Source organism: Sorex fumeus, unplaced genomic scaffold, assembly GCF_029834395.1.
Source record: "Sorex fumeus unplaced genomic scaffold, SorFum_2.1 ptg000098l, whole genome shotgun sequence".
Classification (NCBI taxonomy): Eukaryota; Metazoa; Chordata; class Mammalia; order Eulipotyphla; family Soricidae; genus Sorex; species Sorex fumeus.
The window spans coordinates 19333196-19352512 of NW_026606155.1; the positions used below are offsets into that span (position 1 = coordinate 19333196).

General features: G+C 53.8%; 1 protein-coding gene across 2 annotated transcripts in view; it reads right to left on the reverse strand.

The window, feature by feature from the left end:
• Positions 1–19317, reverse strand: part of CIPC (CLOCK interacting pacemaker) — an 81949-nt gene continuing 62632 nt past the window's right edge. For both annotated transcript variants that reach the window (XM_056133632.1, XM_056133631.1), the window contains exons 2-4: positions 13300–13485; positions 8131–8300; positions 1–3829 (exon numbers count right to left, since the gene is read on the reverse strand). In XM_056133632.1, coding sequence (XP_055989607.1) covers positions 2933–3829; positions 8131–8300; positions 13300–13435 — 1203 coding nt within the window. In that variant the 5' untranslated portion in view covers positions 13436–13485 and the 3' untranslated portion in view covers positions 1–2932. The remainder of the gene's footprint in view (positions 3830–8130; positions 8301–13299; positions 13486–19317) is intronic.

Genomic DNA, 19317 nt, shown 5'->3' on the forward strand with positions numbered 1-19317 from the left:
TGTCGTCAAGTAAGTGATTCTTTATTTTTCTCTGACATTTCACAGTCCGTGTCTACAAAACCTCAAACTTCCTCAAAAGAACTCACATTTGGTAAATAAATCTCTACCATAAAGAATTCATAGCTGGAAAAAACAAAACCCAAACACTTTGATATATGCACATGAGCTACTGTTCCACTGAGAGAATCAGTCAAATCGAACAGTACTGTAATCAATAAGGAGCCGTGAGAGGGATTAATTACAAATGTCATTAGCCCCCTTCCCATCACTAGCTGGCAGCGTTTCCTAGGTGTGTTCCAATGTTGCCTGCAAGACCTGCCAAAAGTTCTCTGGAGGGTCGCTTTGAGTTAGAAACGGCTTCTCCTGTTCTGGAAAGAGGCTTGTGGCCACAGACGTCACACCAGACTGAATCATGCACCGCTGAGACCGTGGCCACCACGGGGAACTTTCTGGTCAACACTGTGGCTCCTCTGCTTGTGAGCTGGCCGCTTTAGAGGCCATCTCTCTCCAGGCGCGGCTTCCTGTGTGGCCTCTTGCTTACAGAGTCCCTGGGGGGGAAGGGGGAGAGTGCCCCTATGCACCAGGGCCTCAGAGTCTGCCAACACCAGGTTTGCAGAACAGGGGCACCCGGCCGTGCTGCGGCTTTTGCCTGGTGCCTGATGGAAGGTGCTTCCCTCTAACTCCCCGGGAGAGGCCACTCAAGCCCTCCTCCACAAAGAGGGGTCCAGGAGGGCACAGTGGGTTTCCAGCAGGATCAGGCGGTTCTCAGCAAGAATGCTGGGCTCTGAGGTGTGGTGAGTCTGGAGTAGGGCTCTTCCGGCTGCACCCACCATACTCTGACATACTATGTCCAAGAGGGGGGCATGGGGCAGAGAGGCTGGAGTATCACACAGATCCAGGAGTTGTGGGCCGAGAGAAAACAATTTAAAGGAGTGGCGTCTGCTTTAAGTCTGCATTTGCTGATTTCTGAAACTCAGAAAGCAAATGCCAAATGATAATCCGGGAGACTCCAGAGATTTTCCCAAATGACTAAATAAATCCTCCCTATCTAAATCAGGCAGGTTTGAGAACAAAAATGTAGGCAATTCACTGCCTCGGTTTTAAAAGCATGTTAGAACTTGGGGTGGGGATGGCAGGCGGGAGGCTGGGTCACGTCTGGCGGCACTCACGGCTTACTCCTGGCTCTGTACTTGGGGATCACCCCTGGCAGCCTCCGGGGATCATACAGTGTGCCAGTGATCAAACTCAGGTCAGCAGAACCAGACAAGACCCCTAGCTACTTGTACTACTGCTCTGGCCCCAAGAATATGAAATGCCTAGTAACTCTAATTAAAGAGCGTTAGCTTCTGGCCGTGGGAAAACTTTTTCTTGTAGTGAAGAAAATTTTCCTTGCAAGAATGAAGTTGGTCACACAAAATCTCTTCTTAAACGTAATTTGTATTTTCAAGAGGATGCAATTTGTGTGTGTGTCTGAGTGTGTTTTGATCACACCTGGCGATGTTCAGGTGTTACTCCTGGCTCTACACTCAAGAATGACTCCTGGTGGTACTCTGGGAACCATATGGGATGCCGGGGATTGAACCTATGTCAGCCACATGTAAGGCAAATGCCCTACCTGCTGTCCTATCGCTCCTGCCCCAAGGATGGAGTTTTTTGATAAAAAGTCTGAAGCATTACTACTCAAAAACCCAGTTCATCTTAAAGAATGAAGCTGAGAGAGGGTGTATTACCTGGGCCATCTCTTCCCACACTTTGTTGCCCATGTCCCAGGACCCCTAGAAACACAGAAGATGGCCTCCCAGTGAGTTCCGTTCCTGAGGGGGGATCAACAAAAAAACGGGTGTGAAAAGAAAATGAAAGCTTTCCAAATTCTTTGGGACTTCTATGTCATGGTCTCAGGATGAGTTTGATTCAGAGTTTACCAAGCCTAATTATTTGTTGCTTCTTCTTTGAGAAAAACAAGGGGAGGTGAGCAGGGGCAGCGGAGGGTGACGGCACTATCAGAACCGGGACGTGCTCCCTAAGGTGCTCTTTCTTGGGGCCAGAGAGATAAGACAGTGGAGTAAGGTGTTTGCCTTACGCGCCTCTATCTCCAGCATCCCATACGGTCCCCTGAGGACCACCAGGAGTGACCCGAGTGCAGAGCCAGAAATGACCTCTGAGCCCTGCCAGGTGTGACCCCCCAAACAAAAACCCGAAACAAAACAGAACACAAAGATTCTCACACACAACGCTGGACACACCACTTCAAAATGAGAGCAAAAAGCAAGGATCACCAGAATCTTCCAGCTCCTACCCATAGGTGCTGCCCATACTTATTTTCTCTGAGTCCAAGCAGCTTGAATCCCACAGGATCAATCCGCCTGCATTCCTTACGCAGCGGCCATGCCTTCCCGCGGGAGTGAAGGGGACCGGGATGGTGGAATGGCACTGCCCTAGCCCTTGGACTTTCAAGTTTACAAAAAAAAAGCTTTAAGTGATTAAGTGCTTGATCCCTACCTGTGCTCAAAGCATTGGAGGGTCCACCCATGAAGGGGTGGCACATGCTAACACACCTCCTCTTACTTTTCTGAAGATGCCCGGTGTCCAGGTGTCACCCTGGACGCTCCTGGCTGTCACTGTCCTTGGGTGAGTGAGTGGAGCAGGGGGAGGGGACAGCAAGAAGAGTCCAACACGGCCTCCTCTGCTGCTCTGGCCTGCGATCCGCCCCGGGGACCCGCGGGCTGAGGGGAAGGAAGTGAAGACACGGGGACGCTGTGGGCCTCAGCGGAACGGTGACACCCGTGAGCTGTGCAGAGACCACAGGTCAACACTGAGCAGCGCACTGACCCCGGTCAGGTAGGGAGGAGCAGCCCTGGGAAACGGGAGCGAGAGAACAGTCGGGGTTCGCGAGAACCGTCAAGTGGGTGGAGAGCAGCCTGGGCTCCGACCGTCACAGGTCTGGGTGGTTGGAGAAGGCATCCAAGCCGCCGCCGCCGCGGCCGGGGCCCGCCATCAGGGACGCCTGCAGCTTGGCCCAGGCCTGGGGGGCCCTGCTCTTGGCTGCCTCGAGAAACAGCTGGGTCTGCTCCTTCAGCTGCTCCAGTTCCACCTGTGTCGCCTGGTTCTGCCGGATCAGCTCCTTGGTCTTGAGCGTGATCTCCAGCAGCCCGGACCTGTGCAGCACCACCAGGGTGTTCTGGAAGCGCCGGTGCCGGCTCTGCCTCTGCTCGGCGAAGCTGTCGGGACTGCGGCACAGGTGCTCGGTGGCCCAGAGCGGGGAGCTGTAGGCGGCCGAGAGCGGGGATAGCGGCGAGCTGCTCTCGCGCCCATGCAGCGTGCTGTCGGCCGCGCATACGGGGCTGGCGGGGGAGGCGAAGGTCAGGCTGGGGGCTTTGGCCACGTGGCTGCTGGACACGGGCTGCAGAGTCTGGGGACTCCCGCCTGCCACCGGGGCGGGCACGCCCTGCGGCGCGGGGTCCTCGGCGAGCTTGGCGCCAGGGGTGGCCGGAGTCGGGGCCTTGGAGGGCACAGCACCAGTCTTGCTGGGCTCGCTGGGAGACGAGCCCTGCGCCCCCAGTCTCTCCGTGCAGAGCTTCTTCTGCACCCCACGGTCTCCTCTCTCTTCGGGGCCCAGCGGAAGGCCCCTCTTACCCGGGTGCGGGGCGATTTTGGCGTAGGAATTGAGAATGGGCAAGTAGTTCCTGGAGTCCAGCTTTTTCTCCTCCGCGTGGCACGGGCTGACGGGAGACGGGACAGGAGGGTGAAGGAGGAGGAGCTGCGGCTGGGCCGAGATGACTTCGAAGGAAGGCTGGACAGTCCAGGACTGGAGGTGTGAGGAGCTGCTGCCCTGCACAGGCGGGAGAGTGCACACGGCCCGTCAGTGCTCGGGGAGGGACGGGGAGGGGCGTTCCTGGCTGGGGGCGCGGCACACCACCGTGCTGGAGAAAACACCTGTGTTTTCTTCCGTAGGGGTCCCACCTGATAGTGCTTGGGTCGACCGGTGCTCCTAGGGATCAGACTTGGCCCTCCCCCTTCCTGGAAAATCCCTTTTAAAAATGTAAGTGGCAGCCCTAAGAAGAAACAGTAGCAGGTTTCCTCAGTGATGGTCACGCTGAGGTAAGGGCACCCCAGCAGGTGCAATTTCCTGGCAGGCGCTGAAAGGCAAGCCTCAGATCTGTGAATGGGTCTCAGCATCCAAGACTCTTCCCTTAGCTGCCTCCAGCACCTTGTTCACCGGAAGGCAATTTCTGATTAAAAAGTTACACACTGGACCAGAATGATAGGACAGCAAGTAGGACCGTTTGCCTTGCATATGACTGACCTAGGTTCCATCCCCAGCACCCCAGATGGTCCCCCAAGCGCCACCAGGAGTGATCCCTGAGTGAAGAGACAGAAGAAAGCCATGAGCACCACTGGATGTGATCCTCCAAAAACAGAACAGAAAAAAAAGGATAAAATAAAAGGTGCCATAGGGCTGGAGCAATAGCACAGCGGGTAGGGCGTTTGCCTTGCAGACGGCCTACCCGGGTTCGATTCCCAGCATCCCATATGGTCCCCCGAGCACTGCCAGGAGTAATTCCTGAGTGCAAAGCCAGGAGTAATCCCTGTGCATCTCTGGGTGTGACCCCAAAAAAAGCAAAATAAATGCAATTAATTAAAAAAAAAAAAAAAGGTGATGTGCTCAGACCATGATAGTGCAGGGATGAAGGCACTTGACTTCCATGTGGCTAACCCAAGCCCCACCAGGAGTGACCCCTGAGCATAGAGCCAGGTGCACCATCAGCGGTGGCCCCCAAACCCAAACCCAAACCAACTAAAAGTTCCATACTACCAGCAGGCCACGGGTTCTGGCAAATGACTCGGTGAAATCAGTGCTTTTACCCAGGGACAACACCAGGGTGGTGTTCTCTACAAGGCAGTCTCCTCAACAATCCTGGGGAGCACTTCTGTAGCACTGTCCTCCCATTGTTCATCGATTTGCTCGAGCGGGCCCAGTAACATCTCCATTGTGAGACTTGTTGTTACTGTGTTTGGCATATTGAATACGTCACGGGTAGCTTGCCAGGCTTTGCCGTGCGGGCGAGATACTCTCGGTAGCTTGCCGGGCTCTCCTAGAGGGGCAGAAAACTCGAACCTGGCTTGGCAGGGCTGGCTGCATGCAAGGCAAATGCCTTACCGCTATGCTATCGCTCCAGCCCCAGGGAGCACTTATTTCCTTTTATAAACAGGAAACATGTAGAGTGGTGAAATTACCTGTTATAAGTCACCAGGTGACAAAGAAATGGGTGGAGCCAGGGTTCCTTCCCAAGAGGCACGAAGACCCACACTAACCACTGTGCAGCTCTGCTTTCTGTCAGAGCCATTCAGTGACACTGTCTCCATTTCTTTCTTTTTGTTCTTACACACACACACACACACACACACACACACACACACACACACACACACAAACCCGGTGGTGCCGGGGGCTAATTCCAGTTCTGTATATGGAGGTGGATCCCAGAAGTATTCAGGGGACCATGTGGTGCCAGGGATGGAACCTGAACCCAGGCCTCCTGTAAAGCGAGCACGAGCTCGGCCTGGGAGTGAGCGAATTGGCCCATTTTAGTTAAGGCACTGTCTGGCCACCGTCCCCAATGTTAAGGAGCCAGTCCTGTTCCAACCTCGCTCGAGACAAGCATGCACATGCAGGAGGCAGCAGGAGGCCAGTGGGACTTCCTGGCTGGGGAGGAGTCACTGATGTATCTGCGGAAAGCCCTGGGCTGACTTCCCCAGGGTGCACTAGCCTGGCGGGGTCTTCAGGGCAACTACAGGCTGTCTCCTGTGCAAAAGCTGGCCTGAAAAATCTACCTCGAACCCTCCTGCTTTTCAACCAATCCTTCCACGTAAGCAAGCAATGCTAGGCCTTCCTGTCAGAAGACTCAGCATTAGACCCCTTCCAAGATGAGCTCAGCCTAGTCCAGCTCACCCAGAAGCAGAATCCCTGGTCAACCCCCCAAATCACACTCTACGAGGTGACCTATAAGGCAAAAAGATTAAAAAAAAAAAACGTCGCCTTCACTGCGTCCCTGAGAGAATTCCTCTCACTGCTCTGCCAGAGCTGCTCCAAATGCACTGCCTGAATAGAGACTTATGAGTATTGTTTGAATGATTCGATTTTAGAGCATTACTCACGTTGAACTCCTCAAAGGGAAGGCAGAACAAGATTTGAGACCCGGATGGGCACTTAGAATCATTATACCTCACACCTTAATGTTGCCCAGGAGGAAACTGAGCCCCTGGCTGGGAAGTGTTTCAAGGTCAGTGTTGCCTGAGAACAGGAGTCAGCCCCTCTAAAGGAAAAAAGCCAGGAAGGCAAATCACAAGAAGGGCATGGACCAGGAGGCAAAGGTCCCTCAGTTGAATCATTAGTCTAATGCCAGACTGCCAATTCCAGCAGGTCTATGTGGGGAAAATGCAGTTCTGTGGGAAAAGCCTCCTCACTCAGCCGCCCCAGGGGCAATTGTGCCTGTCCTGTGCAGCTGCCAGCCTTGCCCGTGAGACAGAAACAATGCATAAATGCAGCTACACAATCGTATCCACACGTTACCCAGACACCTAAGAGCCAGAGAGGGCGACAGGGAAAGTCTGATGGTGGGGCGCTAGGAGACCCGGGAAATCTCATTGGGGCTCCAGACCACGTATTGAATCTCTTTGTTTCAGTCAAGGGAATTATGCCTGCAGCAGAGACGCAACCTGACAACCAACAATCTTCCCCTCCTCTTCCCTCACCAGGCTGCCTACTTGAAACTCAGCTCGTGTTCCCTGGAAGAGCCTAGGTGATAGTTAAGATGTTAACGGGTTCCTGTCAGGCCTTGGAAGGCAGGAAGGGCAACAACAAAAGGCCGGTTTCTGATTTCCTGTTTCCCTTCCTTCACACAGCCTCATCACTGGACCCACCTAGAGTGGGCTCAGTGCAGAGCTGAGCATGAGGGTACAGGGCTTTGGGCTCAATGCTACCTACATGACTGTGCTAATTTAAGCGTGCTCCTAGGACTGAGTTCTCTTCTTTCAAACACTAAGGCTTCACTGAGATTTCTGATCTTCTTTCTTTCGCATTGAAACATCTATCACGAAATAAGCATGGTTGGGTCATAAGGCCTAGAGTGGGACATTTTTCAAATCTAGAGCAGGGCTGTGTAGACTCTGCTGGTACCTAGACTGGAAACCAAAGCGCTGCCTTCTGGACCTGGGGTCACACTCCCAGGGCAGCCGTGCATGGACTGCTCAGGGAGCCCGAGGCTCCACGTCCAACCACTGTGGCTGTGGTCCCAAAGCCAAACCTACGAGCTGCTTCCTCGCTGTTGGCAGGGCCCCCGGCCTGTTACTGAGAAGATGCTTAGAAGGAGCATGAAATATAGGAAACTGCCTGCTTTTCAAGCACAAACATCCTATATTCCTAACTACCCAGGGCAATTCAAATCTGGAATGCTTGTTTCTACCCTAAATTCTGCTGTAGATAAGACTGTCTAAAGAAGCTGGGCTCCTTCACACCTGCCTCAAGGTCCTTCCGATAAGCATGAGCTAAAGGGAATTAGACAATCTTCCTGTCTGGTACATGAGAACACAGGTAATAATTCTTATAATCCTCCTTAAAACACAGTCAATAGCTGAAAGGAAATAGCGTCTCCCCAGGACAGAAGTACACACAGCAGGCGCTGGGGACAGCTCAACAGGCTGAATGCAGGTTCTGTATGCAGGAGGCTCAGGTTTGGTATCTGGCACGCAGGGTCCCATGAACACTACCAGGATCAGCCCCTCCCTGAGCACAGAGTTAGAGCACCAAATCTTCCCCTTCTTTCTCCTGACCTCCAAGCATCATTAGCTGGGACCCAAAAAACAAAACTCACATAGCTAACCTGGATTCAAGCCCCAGCACCTCCTGAAGTCCACCAGAAGCAGTGCCAGGAGCGATTCCTGAGCCCAGCCGGGTGTGGCCCCAAAACAACACAACCCTCCCCCCCCCCCCCCCCGCCACAAAAAAATAACTCCCAAAGTGTATACACTGGTATGGTTCCAGGGGTGCTTAGGAGGCCTGGAAGCCCAGGCACACACATCAGGTGCTGTGAACCGTTTCCTAGCACTCCTGGGGGTCCTGCACTTCCTCACCTGTTTGACCAGCACATTCTTCATGACGACCATGGGTGACAGCGTCGGGAAGACACTGCCGGCAGCCTTGGAGTTGGGCCGTGGCCGGTCTTCTCGGCTCCAGCCGAAGGCGCTCAGCATGTCCTCGGACTCCATCTGCTCGGCCGAGCTCAGGCATTCTGAGCTCCCATCTGGTGAGGAGAAGAACGGGCAGTCCACTCGGGCTCTGGGCTAGCAGCTCTGAGGGAGCCAGGGGCCCCTGCGTTGGGGCGGGCCTCCGTGAGGGTGTTTTTTTAAATGAGCTTTTCTGAGAGTCTGAAACTTTCCCTAGCTTCTCAATGGGATCCAAAACCACTCCTCACTCCCCAAAAGATTTAAGAATTACTGCCCTGGGCAGTGGATTTCCTTCCTGCCACAGTCAACAATTGGCACGAGTCAGGGTCCATGTCAAAGAGGTCACCCCAGTCTACAGAGAAATGGGTCAAGGTTTCTAAGTAAGGCCATTATTTTTTATTTAGGGGGCTTGGGGGGAGACTCCCAAGCAGTGCTCTGAGAGTCTGGGGGCCATTCGTAGCAGGGTGCAGGGACAATGCGGTAGCAGGGATGGAACTGGGGAGCTCCGCCTGCCAGGTGTGTGTTCTAGCTCTCAGAGCTGTCTCTGGGCCCCAAGTTTATGATTTCCAAGGCTCTGTGTTGAGAGAGAGAGAGAAGAGTGTGTGCGTGGCCTGGGGCAGGACCGAAAGCTGCAGAGGTCCAAGTGGAAAACTGAAATTGCGCCCCTCTGTAACTTCAGCATAAAGCTGAGAGCTCACTTTCCTAACTTAACTGTTAAAAAGTCTAGACAGCCCTGTCAAAGCTACCGTGTGGAATGCACACGTTTCTCTTTGTCATCTCCCTCTATTCGATTAAATACTTCCTTTGTTGGTGTCCAAACACAGGCTAAGTGTGCCCCCTGGGGATCCTGCTGGAAGGGTGATAGGAAGACACTCCCTAGGCAAAGAAAATAAGGTTGCCCTAAGTACACTCAGTACACAAAGCATTTAATTAGCTGCTGGCTCGAGAAAACCAAGAGACTGTTGCAGTCCTGCAGTTGGGGAACCTGGGAATACCCTAAACGCTCAAGAATCTCCGAGTAATCTGGACGAGGCAGAACTGGAATGTGACTGTAATTTAAATGAGAGCAGCTGTCAACACTTGCATTTAATCAGGGTCTCCAGGGACGCTTTTTAGAAATTAAAAATGTCAGCGCTCTCCCCTCAGTCTACTGGATTGATTTACCTGGTGTGCAGGCAGGTACATTTTCACAAAGCACCACAAATAATGCAACTGTGCACCTCCAGTTAAGAACAATTAAGCGGGGGCAGGGAGACAGTGCAAGGGCCAGCACGCGGCTTCTCCAGGTGCGAGTCCCGGGTTCCACTCCGAGCACCGCACAGTCTCTCAGGCACTAAGCCAGGAGCAGCCCACTGAGAAGTGCAGAATGCAGCCCCCCAAAAGAACTCTTAGGCCATAAATAAAGGACTCAGCGCATACCTTCACCTGGATCTTGGTTCCTTCCATTTTTTAAAAAGTCGGCTGAGTGTAAGGCTAACAACTTACCCACTATACTCTCTCCAGTCCTGTCTTTTGTGGATGTTTGTTTGTTTTGGACTTGGGGGGAAACTGATTGGACTCAGAGCTGACTCCTGGTTCTGTGCTCAGGGGTTACTCCTGGCAGTGCTTGGGGAACTGTATCTGATGCTGGGGGTGGAACTAGGGTCAGCCTCGAACACGGCAGGTGCCTTCACCTCGATACCATCTCTCTGGCCCCACCCCCTTTCCTCTGTTTGCTTGTTTGTCAGTTTAGAAAGAGTGAGATGGAGCTAAGATCAGTGGCTCCGGAGGTGGCCTCCCTGACTCCACAGAGCACTGTGGAGAGTGTCTTCCAATCGTCAGCCACAGAGCGAGTGGGAATAGACTGACTTATTTTCCCTCCCACCCCCCAGGCTCACAGACTATGCGCCATTCTCCAGGCGCAATCCTGGGAGGTCTGCAACTTGGGTCTTGAAATGCCATTCTGCACAAAATCAAGCCAGGAAGCGGCAAGGTGAAGTCTCTGGGAGGAGATAAGCCTGGGCACCAGAAAGCAGAGGTGTGTTCATACCCAAAAGGACACCAGCCAAAAGGACACAGGAGTGACCCAGAGGGGGTTCCCACAGTGAAGATCCGAAGCAATCACAGCACAAGGGAGGGAGGAAGGAAGGGGAGCGGGGGACCCCAGCCCCCTGGCACCCGCCTCGGCAGGGACCCCTGAGCACCTCTGGGTGTGGCCCAAGGGAGGGAGGGAGGAAGGAAGGAAGGAAGGAAGGAAGGAAGGAAGGAAGGAAGGAAGTGATGTAGGCAGGTAGATAGGGAAAGGCTCTCTGCAATGAAACAAAGTCTCATAGAAGAATTCTAGGACCGACCCACCCTGTGGACACAGAGAATAAAGACTTGATAAGACCATCCCCAGACCCTGAAAATATGGGCCTCCTCCCCATGAAATTCCTCCTTTCCGAGAACCCCCCTTTCAATCCGGTTGACTCCAGCGACCCAGCCCCAAGGAGATTCCAGGACATTCCAAGTCAGATGATTCTCGAACCCCCTTTCAATCCGGTTGACTCCAGCAACCCAGCCCCAAGGAGACCCCAGGACATTCCAAGTCAGATGACTCTCGAACCTGCTTTCAATCCGGTTGACTCCAGTGACCCAGCCCCAAGGAGATTCCAGAACATTCTGAGTCGGAAGGATCTATAAGAGCCAGCTCAAGAGCCCAGTTGGGGCTCTCTCCACCCTCGGAGAAGCCCGCGTTCCCTCTGGACGCGTTACTCTCTCTCTTTTACTCTCCATTCCCCCGCTTATCTGCCTATCCCTTCCTCTCCCTCTCCAAAAGCCTCCAAATAAAACCTGTTACTTCACTGCTCGTCTACTCCTGAAATTCTTTTCTGCGAGCGAGACAAGAACCCCAGAAACCTCGGGTAAGGCTTGGGACTGGTCTCTCCTTTCCTGCAAAGAGCAAATTCTCGCCCCAACTTGAGTTCGTGGCTCCCCGAGCAATCGGGTGGCGGGGATTAACTCCCGTGCCGAGAAGATCAAGCGGACTTCAGGTGTGGCTTGACGGCCACCTCGTGGGGCTGGCGGGGCTCAGGCCCGTGCCGAGCAGGTGCTCACTGCAGACTTTACCGGTCCTAGCCTACCCAGGGTTCCGGGTGGCAGAGGCGGGTGAGGAGAAAGTGGCTGTCTTTTTCCTCCCCACTTCACATAAGTCACCCGTGGGGCCCACCGACATCAGAAGGAAGGAAGGAAGGAAGGAGAAAAAAGAAAAGGACCGACAAACTACACAAAAGACTCCATGAAACCCCAGAGACACTCCAAAGAGGGGGTGGAGGAGGGAACGTGCTTCCCCATGGAAGACTGTCAGGAACACAATGCACAAGGAACGGGCGGGGGACGACGGCTCAGGTGGCGGAGCACATGCCTGGCATATGTGAGGCCCTAAGTTTAGTCCCTGGCACAGAGCTGCTCCCCGGAATAGCCCCAGTGGCCCCTGGGCTAAGCACTGGGGAGCTGGAAGGGAGCGGGGGAGTAACTAAAAAAATGTTCAGAGAATGGTGGGATGGGATCACTGTTTTAATTTTACTTATGACTTTCTCGGCCACGGGGCTTGAAGGCCAGGCCCTGTATGTGCAAAGTGCTGCGGGTTACAAAACAATACTGAGTGCACGATGGTCCAGACGGGCTGACCACAGGCACATCCCGTTCCCAGAACATCTTGCCACTGGTGGGAACACTGCCTACAGTGGAAAAGCCCGTCAGGAAAACAGGCTGCAAATCGAATGGAAATCAGGCTGAGGCTGCGAAACGGCTGCAGTTCCTCCGGCAGGCACCAGACACCACCCTCTGCTCTGAGCCCCACCTCCGCAGACTGCTCGCAGTCTCGCCCTCTGCTCTCTTGGAATGTGCGCAATAAATGTCGGACTTTGGTCCACTCTTTTGCCCTTGGGCCAGAGTGGGAGTACAGTGGGTAGGACGCTCGCCTCGCACGTGGCAGGCCCGAGTTCCAGCGCTGGCACCACATACAATGCCCCCACCCTCCCCCAGGAATGATCCTTGAATGCAGAGTCGGGAATAACCCCTGAGCACCTCTGGGTGTGGCCCAAAACCAAGAGGAAAAAGGAGAGGGGGGGGAGACAAAGGGAGGGGAGGGAGGGAGGGAGGGAGAGGAAAGAGTTCAAGGGTGACAGTTTCCTGCCTCCCATCCCCCCTTCGCTCAGCCTGACCTTACTCTAACCCCAGGGCCACAGAACTCTGCTGCTCTCTCAACTACAGTCTATTTATAATTTGGCTTCTCATGCACATGCCTGAGAAAACGCACTGTCTAAGGGCGAGAGAATCCAGTTTCCTCACAGCTGCCTTTCCGACTGCAGTTACCAAGGCCACTGGTCTCTGCGAGGCTGGGCCCCAGCAACTCACCTCTAGGGGGTCATGTCACTCAGGCCTCTGGGAGAGCTTTGCCCCCCGCCTCCCCCCAGAGACCCGCACGGTCAGAACCCTCAGGTGTCACCCCCTCTTCTCTCTCCAGGCCCAAAATGTTTACATTCGCGCCTCAGAGCCTCAGACATAGAAACTCTAGAAGAACCTGCTCTGAGCCCCTGGCTGGTTCTTCTGGGGAAGGACAGGGACAGGACAAGGATCGACCCTTTGGGCTCTCACAGAAGCTCAAGTCTGGAACTGGACCCCGCCTTCCTCCTCCAAAGACAAAGTGTAGATACTAACTAGCAGGGGAAGCCTAAGCCTGAACCTAACTCTGCGACAGCCTAAGGACTTCCTGAGCAGAAGAGGTCTGGTGGGATTTGTGACGTGGCAACTTGCAGTGGACGTGGCTACACAGAGCCGCAAGTGACTGTCCCTGTGAAACAGGAGCTGAGACAAGAGAATCAGGCCTGAGACTCCCCCCCTTCCCTGAAACCACCCTCCAGGGTTAGAAACCAGACTTCAAAGCCCTGAAACTCCCTACCTCAGAACCAACCCCTCAGGAGAGGGCAGCGGGGGACCCCAGCCCCCTGGCACCCGCCTCGGCAGGGACAAACTCGTTCCAGCGCGGGGAAGCCGTCCCTCGTCACCGCACCCGGCCCCCTCACGACCACGTAAGAAGGTGAAGGTATTTTTAACCTGAAAATCCCGAGTCCTTATCTGACTCAGCCGCGGCCCCGCCGAGCTGGCGTGCGCCTTTTTTCATCTCGGTGCCTTTGCTGAGTTTGGCCGAGAGTCTTCGGGGGCTCTCTCTGGGGGGAGGTCTCCTCTCCATGTTACTGGGCTGCACGCAGACTCATGAGTCCCCTTCGCACTGGGCCTGCCCTGTGAGAGACAATCACACGAGTCACCACCCGCAGGCACAGCGACACGAGGGACCCCAACAGAGCAAAAGTGAGGCAAGAACCCACTAGCCATGCTCCACTGCCTCAGGTCCCCCCTCAAGCCCCCCACTGCCTCAGGTCCCCGCTGCCTCAAACACCCCCCAACCGTTTCTGCCTCAGGTTCCCCCCCTCAGGCCCCTCACTGCCTCAGACCCCCACCTTTCCTGCCTCAGGTCCCTCCTCAGGTCCCCCACTGCCTCAGGCCCCCCCCCCACTGTCTCAGACACCCCCCAACCGCTTCTGCCTCAGGTTCCCCCCCCTCAGGTCCCTCACTGCCTCACAGACCCCCCCCCACCTTTCCTCCCTCAGGTCCCCCACTGCCTAAGTCCCCCCTCACTGCCTCAGACCTCCCCCAACCGTTTCTGCCTCAGGTCCCCTCCTCAGGCCCCCCTCACCCCCCTCAGGCCCCCTACTGTCTCAAGCCCCTCCACTGCTTCTGCCTCGGGGCCCCCTGAACCCCCTCTGATCCCCCACTGCCTCAGGGTGCCCACCTCTTTTGCCTCCGTTCCCCTCTGTCCCAGCCCCCGCCCTCGCTGCCCCACCAGGTTCTGCCTCTCTACAGCAGAAAGGTGGCCTCACACCCAGCCCCCCAGACAGCCCCTCCCCCAGGACTCAGGCCGTACTGTGCCCTGTCCTGAGACCAAGAGCTGGCTCGAAGGAAATTCTGTAACCTGCTAACAAAGACCCCCTTGATGCAGCTGGCTGGCACTGTCTGGGGTGCCCCCCCCCCCACAGAGGGAGGCGAGGTCAGCCAGGCCTGAGCCCCAGCCCACAGCTGCAGGGCTGCAGCGGGCTGCCACTCCCACAGGGCAGGCTCCCGCATTAACCTTCACTGCTTGGGCTGGCACGCTGAACCCGGGGAACAACCCTTAGAGGCACAGGCTACTATAAAAAAAAAATAATAAAATCACACTGGGGAAAAAAAAAAAAAGCCCCTTCACTGCACAAATAAGATCATACAGAAGAGGGCACCGAACCTATAAAAAGCCCCACCCTTCTAAATGGCACCTCACTTAAGCCCCTGCTGCTCCAGAGAGGAGGTGGCAGCGCTCAGAGAAGTTACAGTTCAGCCATTTAAAAATACTTGTCAGGGCCTGGGATGACTCAGCCTTAAAGGCACCTGCCTCGCAAAAGCCAGGCCAGGAACGCCTCCCACACACACCAGGCACGTTCCCCCGAGGCTCTGCTGCCCCGGGGAGGGGCCATGCAACACAGTCCACCGGCTGCTGGCCCCCAGCCTGGGCTGTGAGCACTGCAATGAACGTGTGTGAGCCCAGTGAGCACCACGACAGAAGATGGTGAGCACTGAGGCCAGGAGGGTGAGTCCCATGGTGAGGCCAGGGAGTGCAGGGAGTGCTACCACCAAACTATGCGTGAGAACCATGCCATGGGGGGGGGGGGGGGGGGACAGGATGTGAGCATGGGTGGGAGCAGGACAACTGGAATGAAACGGGACCTCTGAGAACCTACATATAGCACCACGGCAGCACCAGCCTCCTACAGGACAGAGGATGATGCCACCCTCAGGGCAGCAAGGGGAAGGGGGGTCAGAATGGGGGGGTGGGTGGGCTGGATGCATGTGCTGAAAACCCACCCCCAAAGGGACCAGTATTAGATGGGGGTGGAGCCCGCAAGGAGAAGACTAATTATGGGAGGCGCTGGCCCTTCACCAGGACTACAGTGCCCCAGTCCACGGGAGAGACCGGATCTTATCCCAATCTTGCCGGCGAGTCCCAATCTCAGACTGCCAGTCCCGGAAGCACCAGGAGAAATCCATTTCCACTGTTTAGACATGAGCCACTCGGTGGTGTTTTGACTTAGCAAGTCATCGTGTAAGACAAGTCATTTGGTCCCAGCCCACTGAGGGGAGGGACACAGGAACCCCTGCCCAGGAATACTAGGGCTGGGAAACCCTGAGCCATACGTTCCTAGGAGTACGGGAACTGGTGATCACCAACCGCTGCTGAGGCAGAGCAGGGTTCAAACATGAAACAGAAGACACAGACGCTGCCGCTTGCTCACGCGCTCACAGAGAGCACAGCAGACTCCCGGCGGCACTGGCTGAGACAGGGATGGGCTGCATGGGGATAGAGGGGAACACTCAGGGCTGCACTGGGATCCACAGTGTGTCCAAGACTGAACCGTGGGCTCCCTCACGCAAAGGATGCGCCCCAACCTGTGGAGCCATCTCCCCAGACCCCAGTGGCATTTAAAATACCATTCCACAGTTCCTCTGGCTCACAACCAACTCATGCAGGGGACAACCTTCACCTTCCCATCCATCCAGGCACCCCGAGACGGGTCACGTGTTGGAGTGCTAGCTCAAGGACGGTGCCCTGATGTGGTGGCCAGCACTAAGCCACAGCGACACCTCCACGGGAGTTTGGGAGCGCAGACAAGATTAAGATGTGGAGGGGGCTGGAGTGATAGTACAGCAGGTAGGGCGTTTGCCTTGCACGTGGCCAACCCAGGTTCAATCCCCAGCATCCCATATGGTCCCCTGAGCACTGCCAGGAGTAATTCCTGAGTGCATGAGCCAGGAGTAAACCCTGTGCATTGCCGGGTGTGACCCAAAAACCAAAAACAAATAAATAAATAAATAAGATTAGGATGTGGAATAAAATTATAACTAACCCAGAATCCTTTTGTGTGACACCCAATGAATGCACACAGTTTCATTCCCTTGAAATAAGAAGCAGAGGTAGCCTGAGGAAGCGATCGGTTACTGGGAAATTTCTGGTCTTTTCCATGAGGAAGCAACGACTGAGCTGTCTGGTTAGTTACAACTAAATAAATGACCAAGTTTCCCTGGATCTCCTAAAGGTGGATTACTTTACCAGTCTTTAGATAAGGCGTCAGTCCCAATTAAGTCTCCTACAATCCTTGCAAGAAGACTATAGACCCAATCTTGCCACAGAAGATACCCAGGGCTATATTCTGGCTCACTGAGGATCTGTAGGACCAAACACTGGAATAGTGACAAATTGGTCAAAAGGAGAACATGAGGGGGCTGGAGCGATAGCACAGCGGGTAGGGCATTTGCCTTGCACGTGCCAACCCAAGTTCGATTCCCAGCATCCCATATAGTCCCCTGAGCACCGCCAGGAGTAATTCCTGAGTGCAGAGCCAAGAGCAATCCCTGTACTAATCGCTGTACTATCACCAGATGTGACCCCAAACCCCCCCCCCAAAAAAGAAAAGGAAAACATGATAAATTTCTCCTTTTCCGATCCTGGGTCACCAGAAGCAGTTGGAAACAAAAAGCACGTATGATCTGCTCTTCTCTAGTAAACTGACAGCTCTGGGATGACTGAAAACACGAAAGCCTCTAAGTTCTCTATCATAATTATACTCTTTGCCATGCCAGGGACAGAGCTCAGGCACAGGCAAGCCACGTGTTCACCACTGAGCTACAGCCCCAAACTGGTGGTGTTTTTTTTTTTAATTTCTAAAAGTCACGGAAATACCCTAAACTTTTATATTTATTTTGGTTTTGGGGCCACACCCAGCAGTGCTCAGAAATTACTCCTGGCGGTACTTGGGGACCATTAGGATGCCAGGAATGGAACCCGGGTGGGCCGCATGCCAGGCTGTACTATCGCTCTGACCTGGTGAGGTTCTCTTTAACAGCAGATACCAGCAGATACCGTGGTATCCCAGAGAAGTTCAAGTGGGAGGGAGCGTAAAGACTCCATCTAGCCTGTCCTTTCTTCCTGGGCAGGGGGTTGGTTCACTCTAGCCGCAAAACACAAACCCTACCCCCTCCCAGAGGCAGTGACTGCCCACGCTCCAGCCCATCTGAAGACGTCTAGTTACCTCCTCCTCTGCATTATTGCACAGCAGCAATGAAGGGGGAGGGTAAGAGACTGATTAGGGATTAAAAGCAACCACTTATGCGGCTGGAGCAATAGTACAGCAAGGAGAGGACTCGCCTCACATGGCCGACCTGGCTTCAATTCTTGGCACCACATATGGTCCCCTGGGCCCGTCAGGACTGATCCCTGAGTAAGCCCTAAGCTTCACTGAGTACGGCCCCAAAACAGAACAAAAGAGGGCTGGAGCAATAGCACAGCGGGTAGGACGTTTGCCTTGCACATGGCCAACCGGGGTTCTATTCCCAGAATCCCATATGGTTCCCTGAGCACCTCCAGGGGTAATTCTTGAGTGCAGAGCCAGGAGTAACCCCTGTGCATCTCCAGGTGTGACCCAAAAAGCCAAAAAAAAAAAAAAAAGAAAAAAGAAAACAGACCACTAAGCCCTGACCCACTGTGTCACCGCCTCTACTTCCTGACACTGGAAATCACTAATGCTGCTTTACAAACATTTTTCAACCCTTCCCTGCCTACATGCATTGGGAGAATGCAACTTAAGTTCCCCTGAATAAGCTTATTTGGGGTTGGGTGCTCCCAAGCAGCCCAGGGGAAACAATGCTAATTCTTGACCAACTGAGCCTGCAGTTCAATGTAAGGGCCCAAGGATATGGTGATACTTAGGTGATACAAGGACCACCCAGGCCACCCTGGCAGTGCTCAAGGGTTTCCAGGCTGAACCCAGTGATGCTCGGGGGATGATATGACACCCAAGGATAGAATCCGGTTTGGACACATGTTAGACATACACCCTATTGTACTGTCTCCTGGCCCCTTGAATGGGCTTCTTATAAGCATACGTAGCACATTGTTGAGAAGGTTCCCAGAAAGTGTACATTGTAATGCCTAATGGACAGTGACGCAAGAAGCATATTTAGGTGATAATTAGTGGGATACTTGCACACGGGAGCACTGGGATCAATCCCTGGCTCCGCATGGTTCCTGAGCACTGCCAGGGGTGATTTCCCAGCACTGAGCCAGAAGTAGCTCCCAGTACTTCTGGATGTGGCCCCCCAAACCAAGTATAAGTAAATAGGTTTACATATCTGATATCAGATAAAATACTAACTTTGCTCCTCATTTGGTTCTTGTATGTCTACACTACTGACATGAATCTAATTGTTCGCCTCCTTAACCCGAAGGGTTGTTTTTTTTTTATCACCTTTACAACCTCAACCCCCAACAGTATATGGAATATACTTCACAGAATAATAAATTCCAACCAGCCTTCTGTCCACTGGTCACTGAAATACCCTAAACAGCTTGAAACTGTTGTTTTTGTTTTTGTTTTTTTTTAGGGGGCTTGGGAGAGGGTCTCCTCAGTAGTAATGGAGGCCATCAGGGCTCCAAGTGATGCTTTGGTGGACACAAAGTGCCAGGGGTCAAATTCAGGGCTCTGAGCACGTCACGCATGTGCCCCAGCCCTCTCAGCGATCTCCCTGGCCCAAGGTCAAGATTCTGCATTTCCAAACATCACCGTCAACCTCAAGATCTAATTTCCAGGTCTGGTCTCCTGCCGGAAATAGATATCTCTAAGATAAATCCACCAACCAGATTAAAAGCCAGTCTAATCCACCAACAATGTCTGTGAAGCCTTCGGGCTTAGGATAAAAAGGCGACCCAAGGCTTACAAGGAAAGGATCCGAAATGCCATTCTCAGATTTCTTTCTTTTTTTTTTTTTATAGACATCTGGCCACTTTCCTGAGGTCAAGTTCTCTTCAATTGCGTCACAGGTAGAACATGAGTGCGTGGTCAGAGGTGTGAGCGGCACAGCCCTGCTAGGGACTAAAACACAAGAAAGCAACAGCAGGCCACAGGAAATTAGGAACCAGGCCACCAGCAGCCACAACTACTCTCAGAACTAATAAATTACTGAATTCTATTGATGGACACTGGAGAGTCA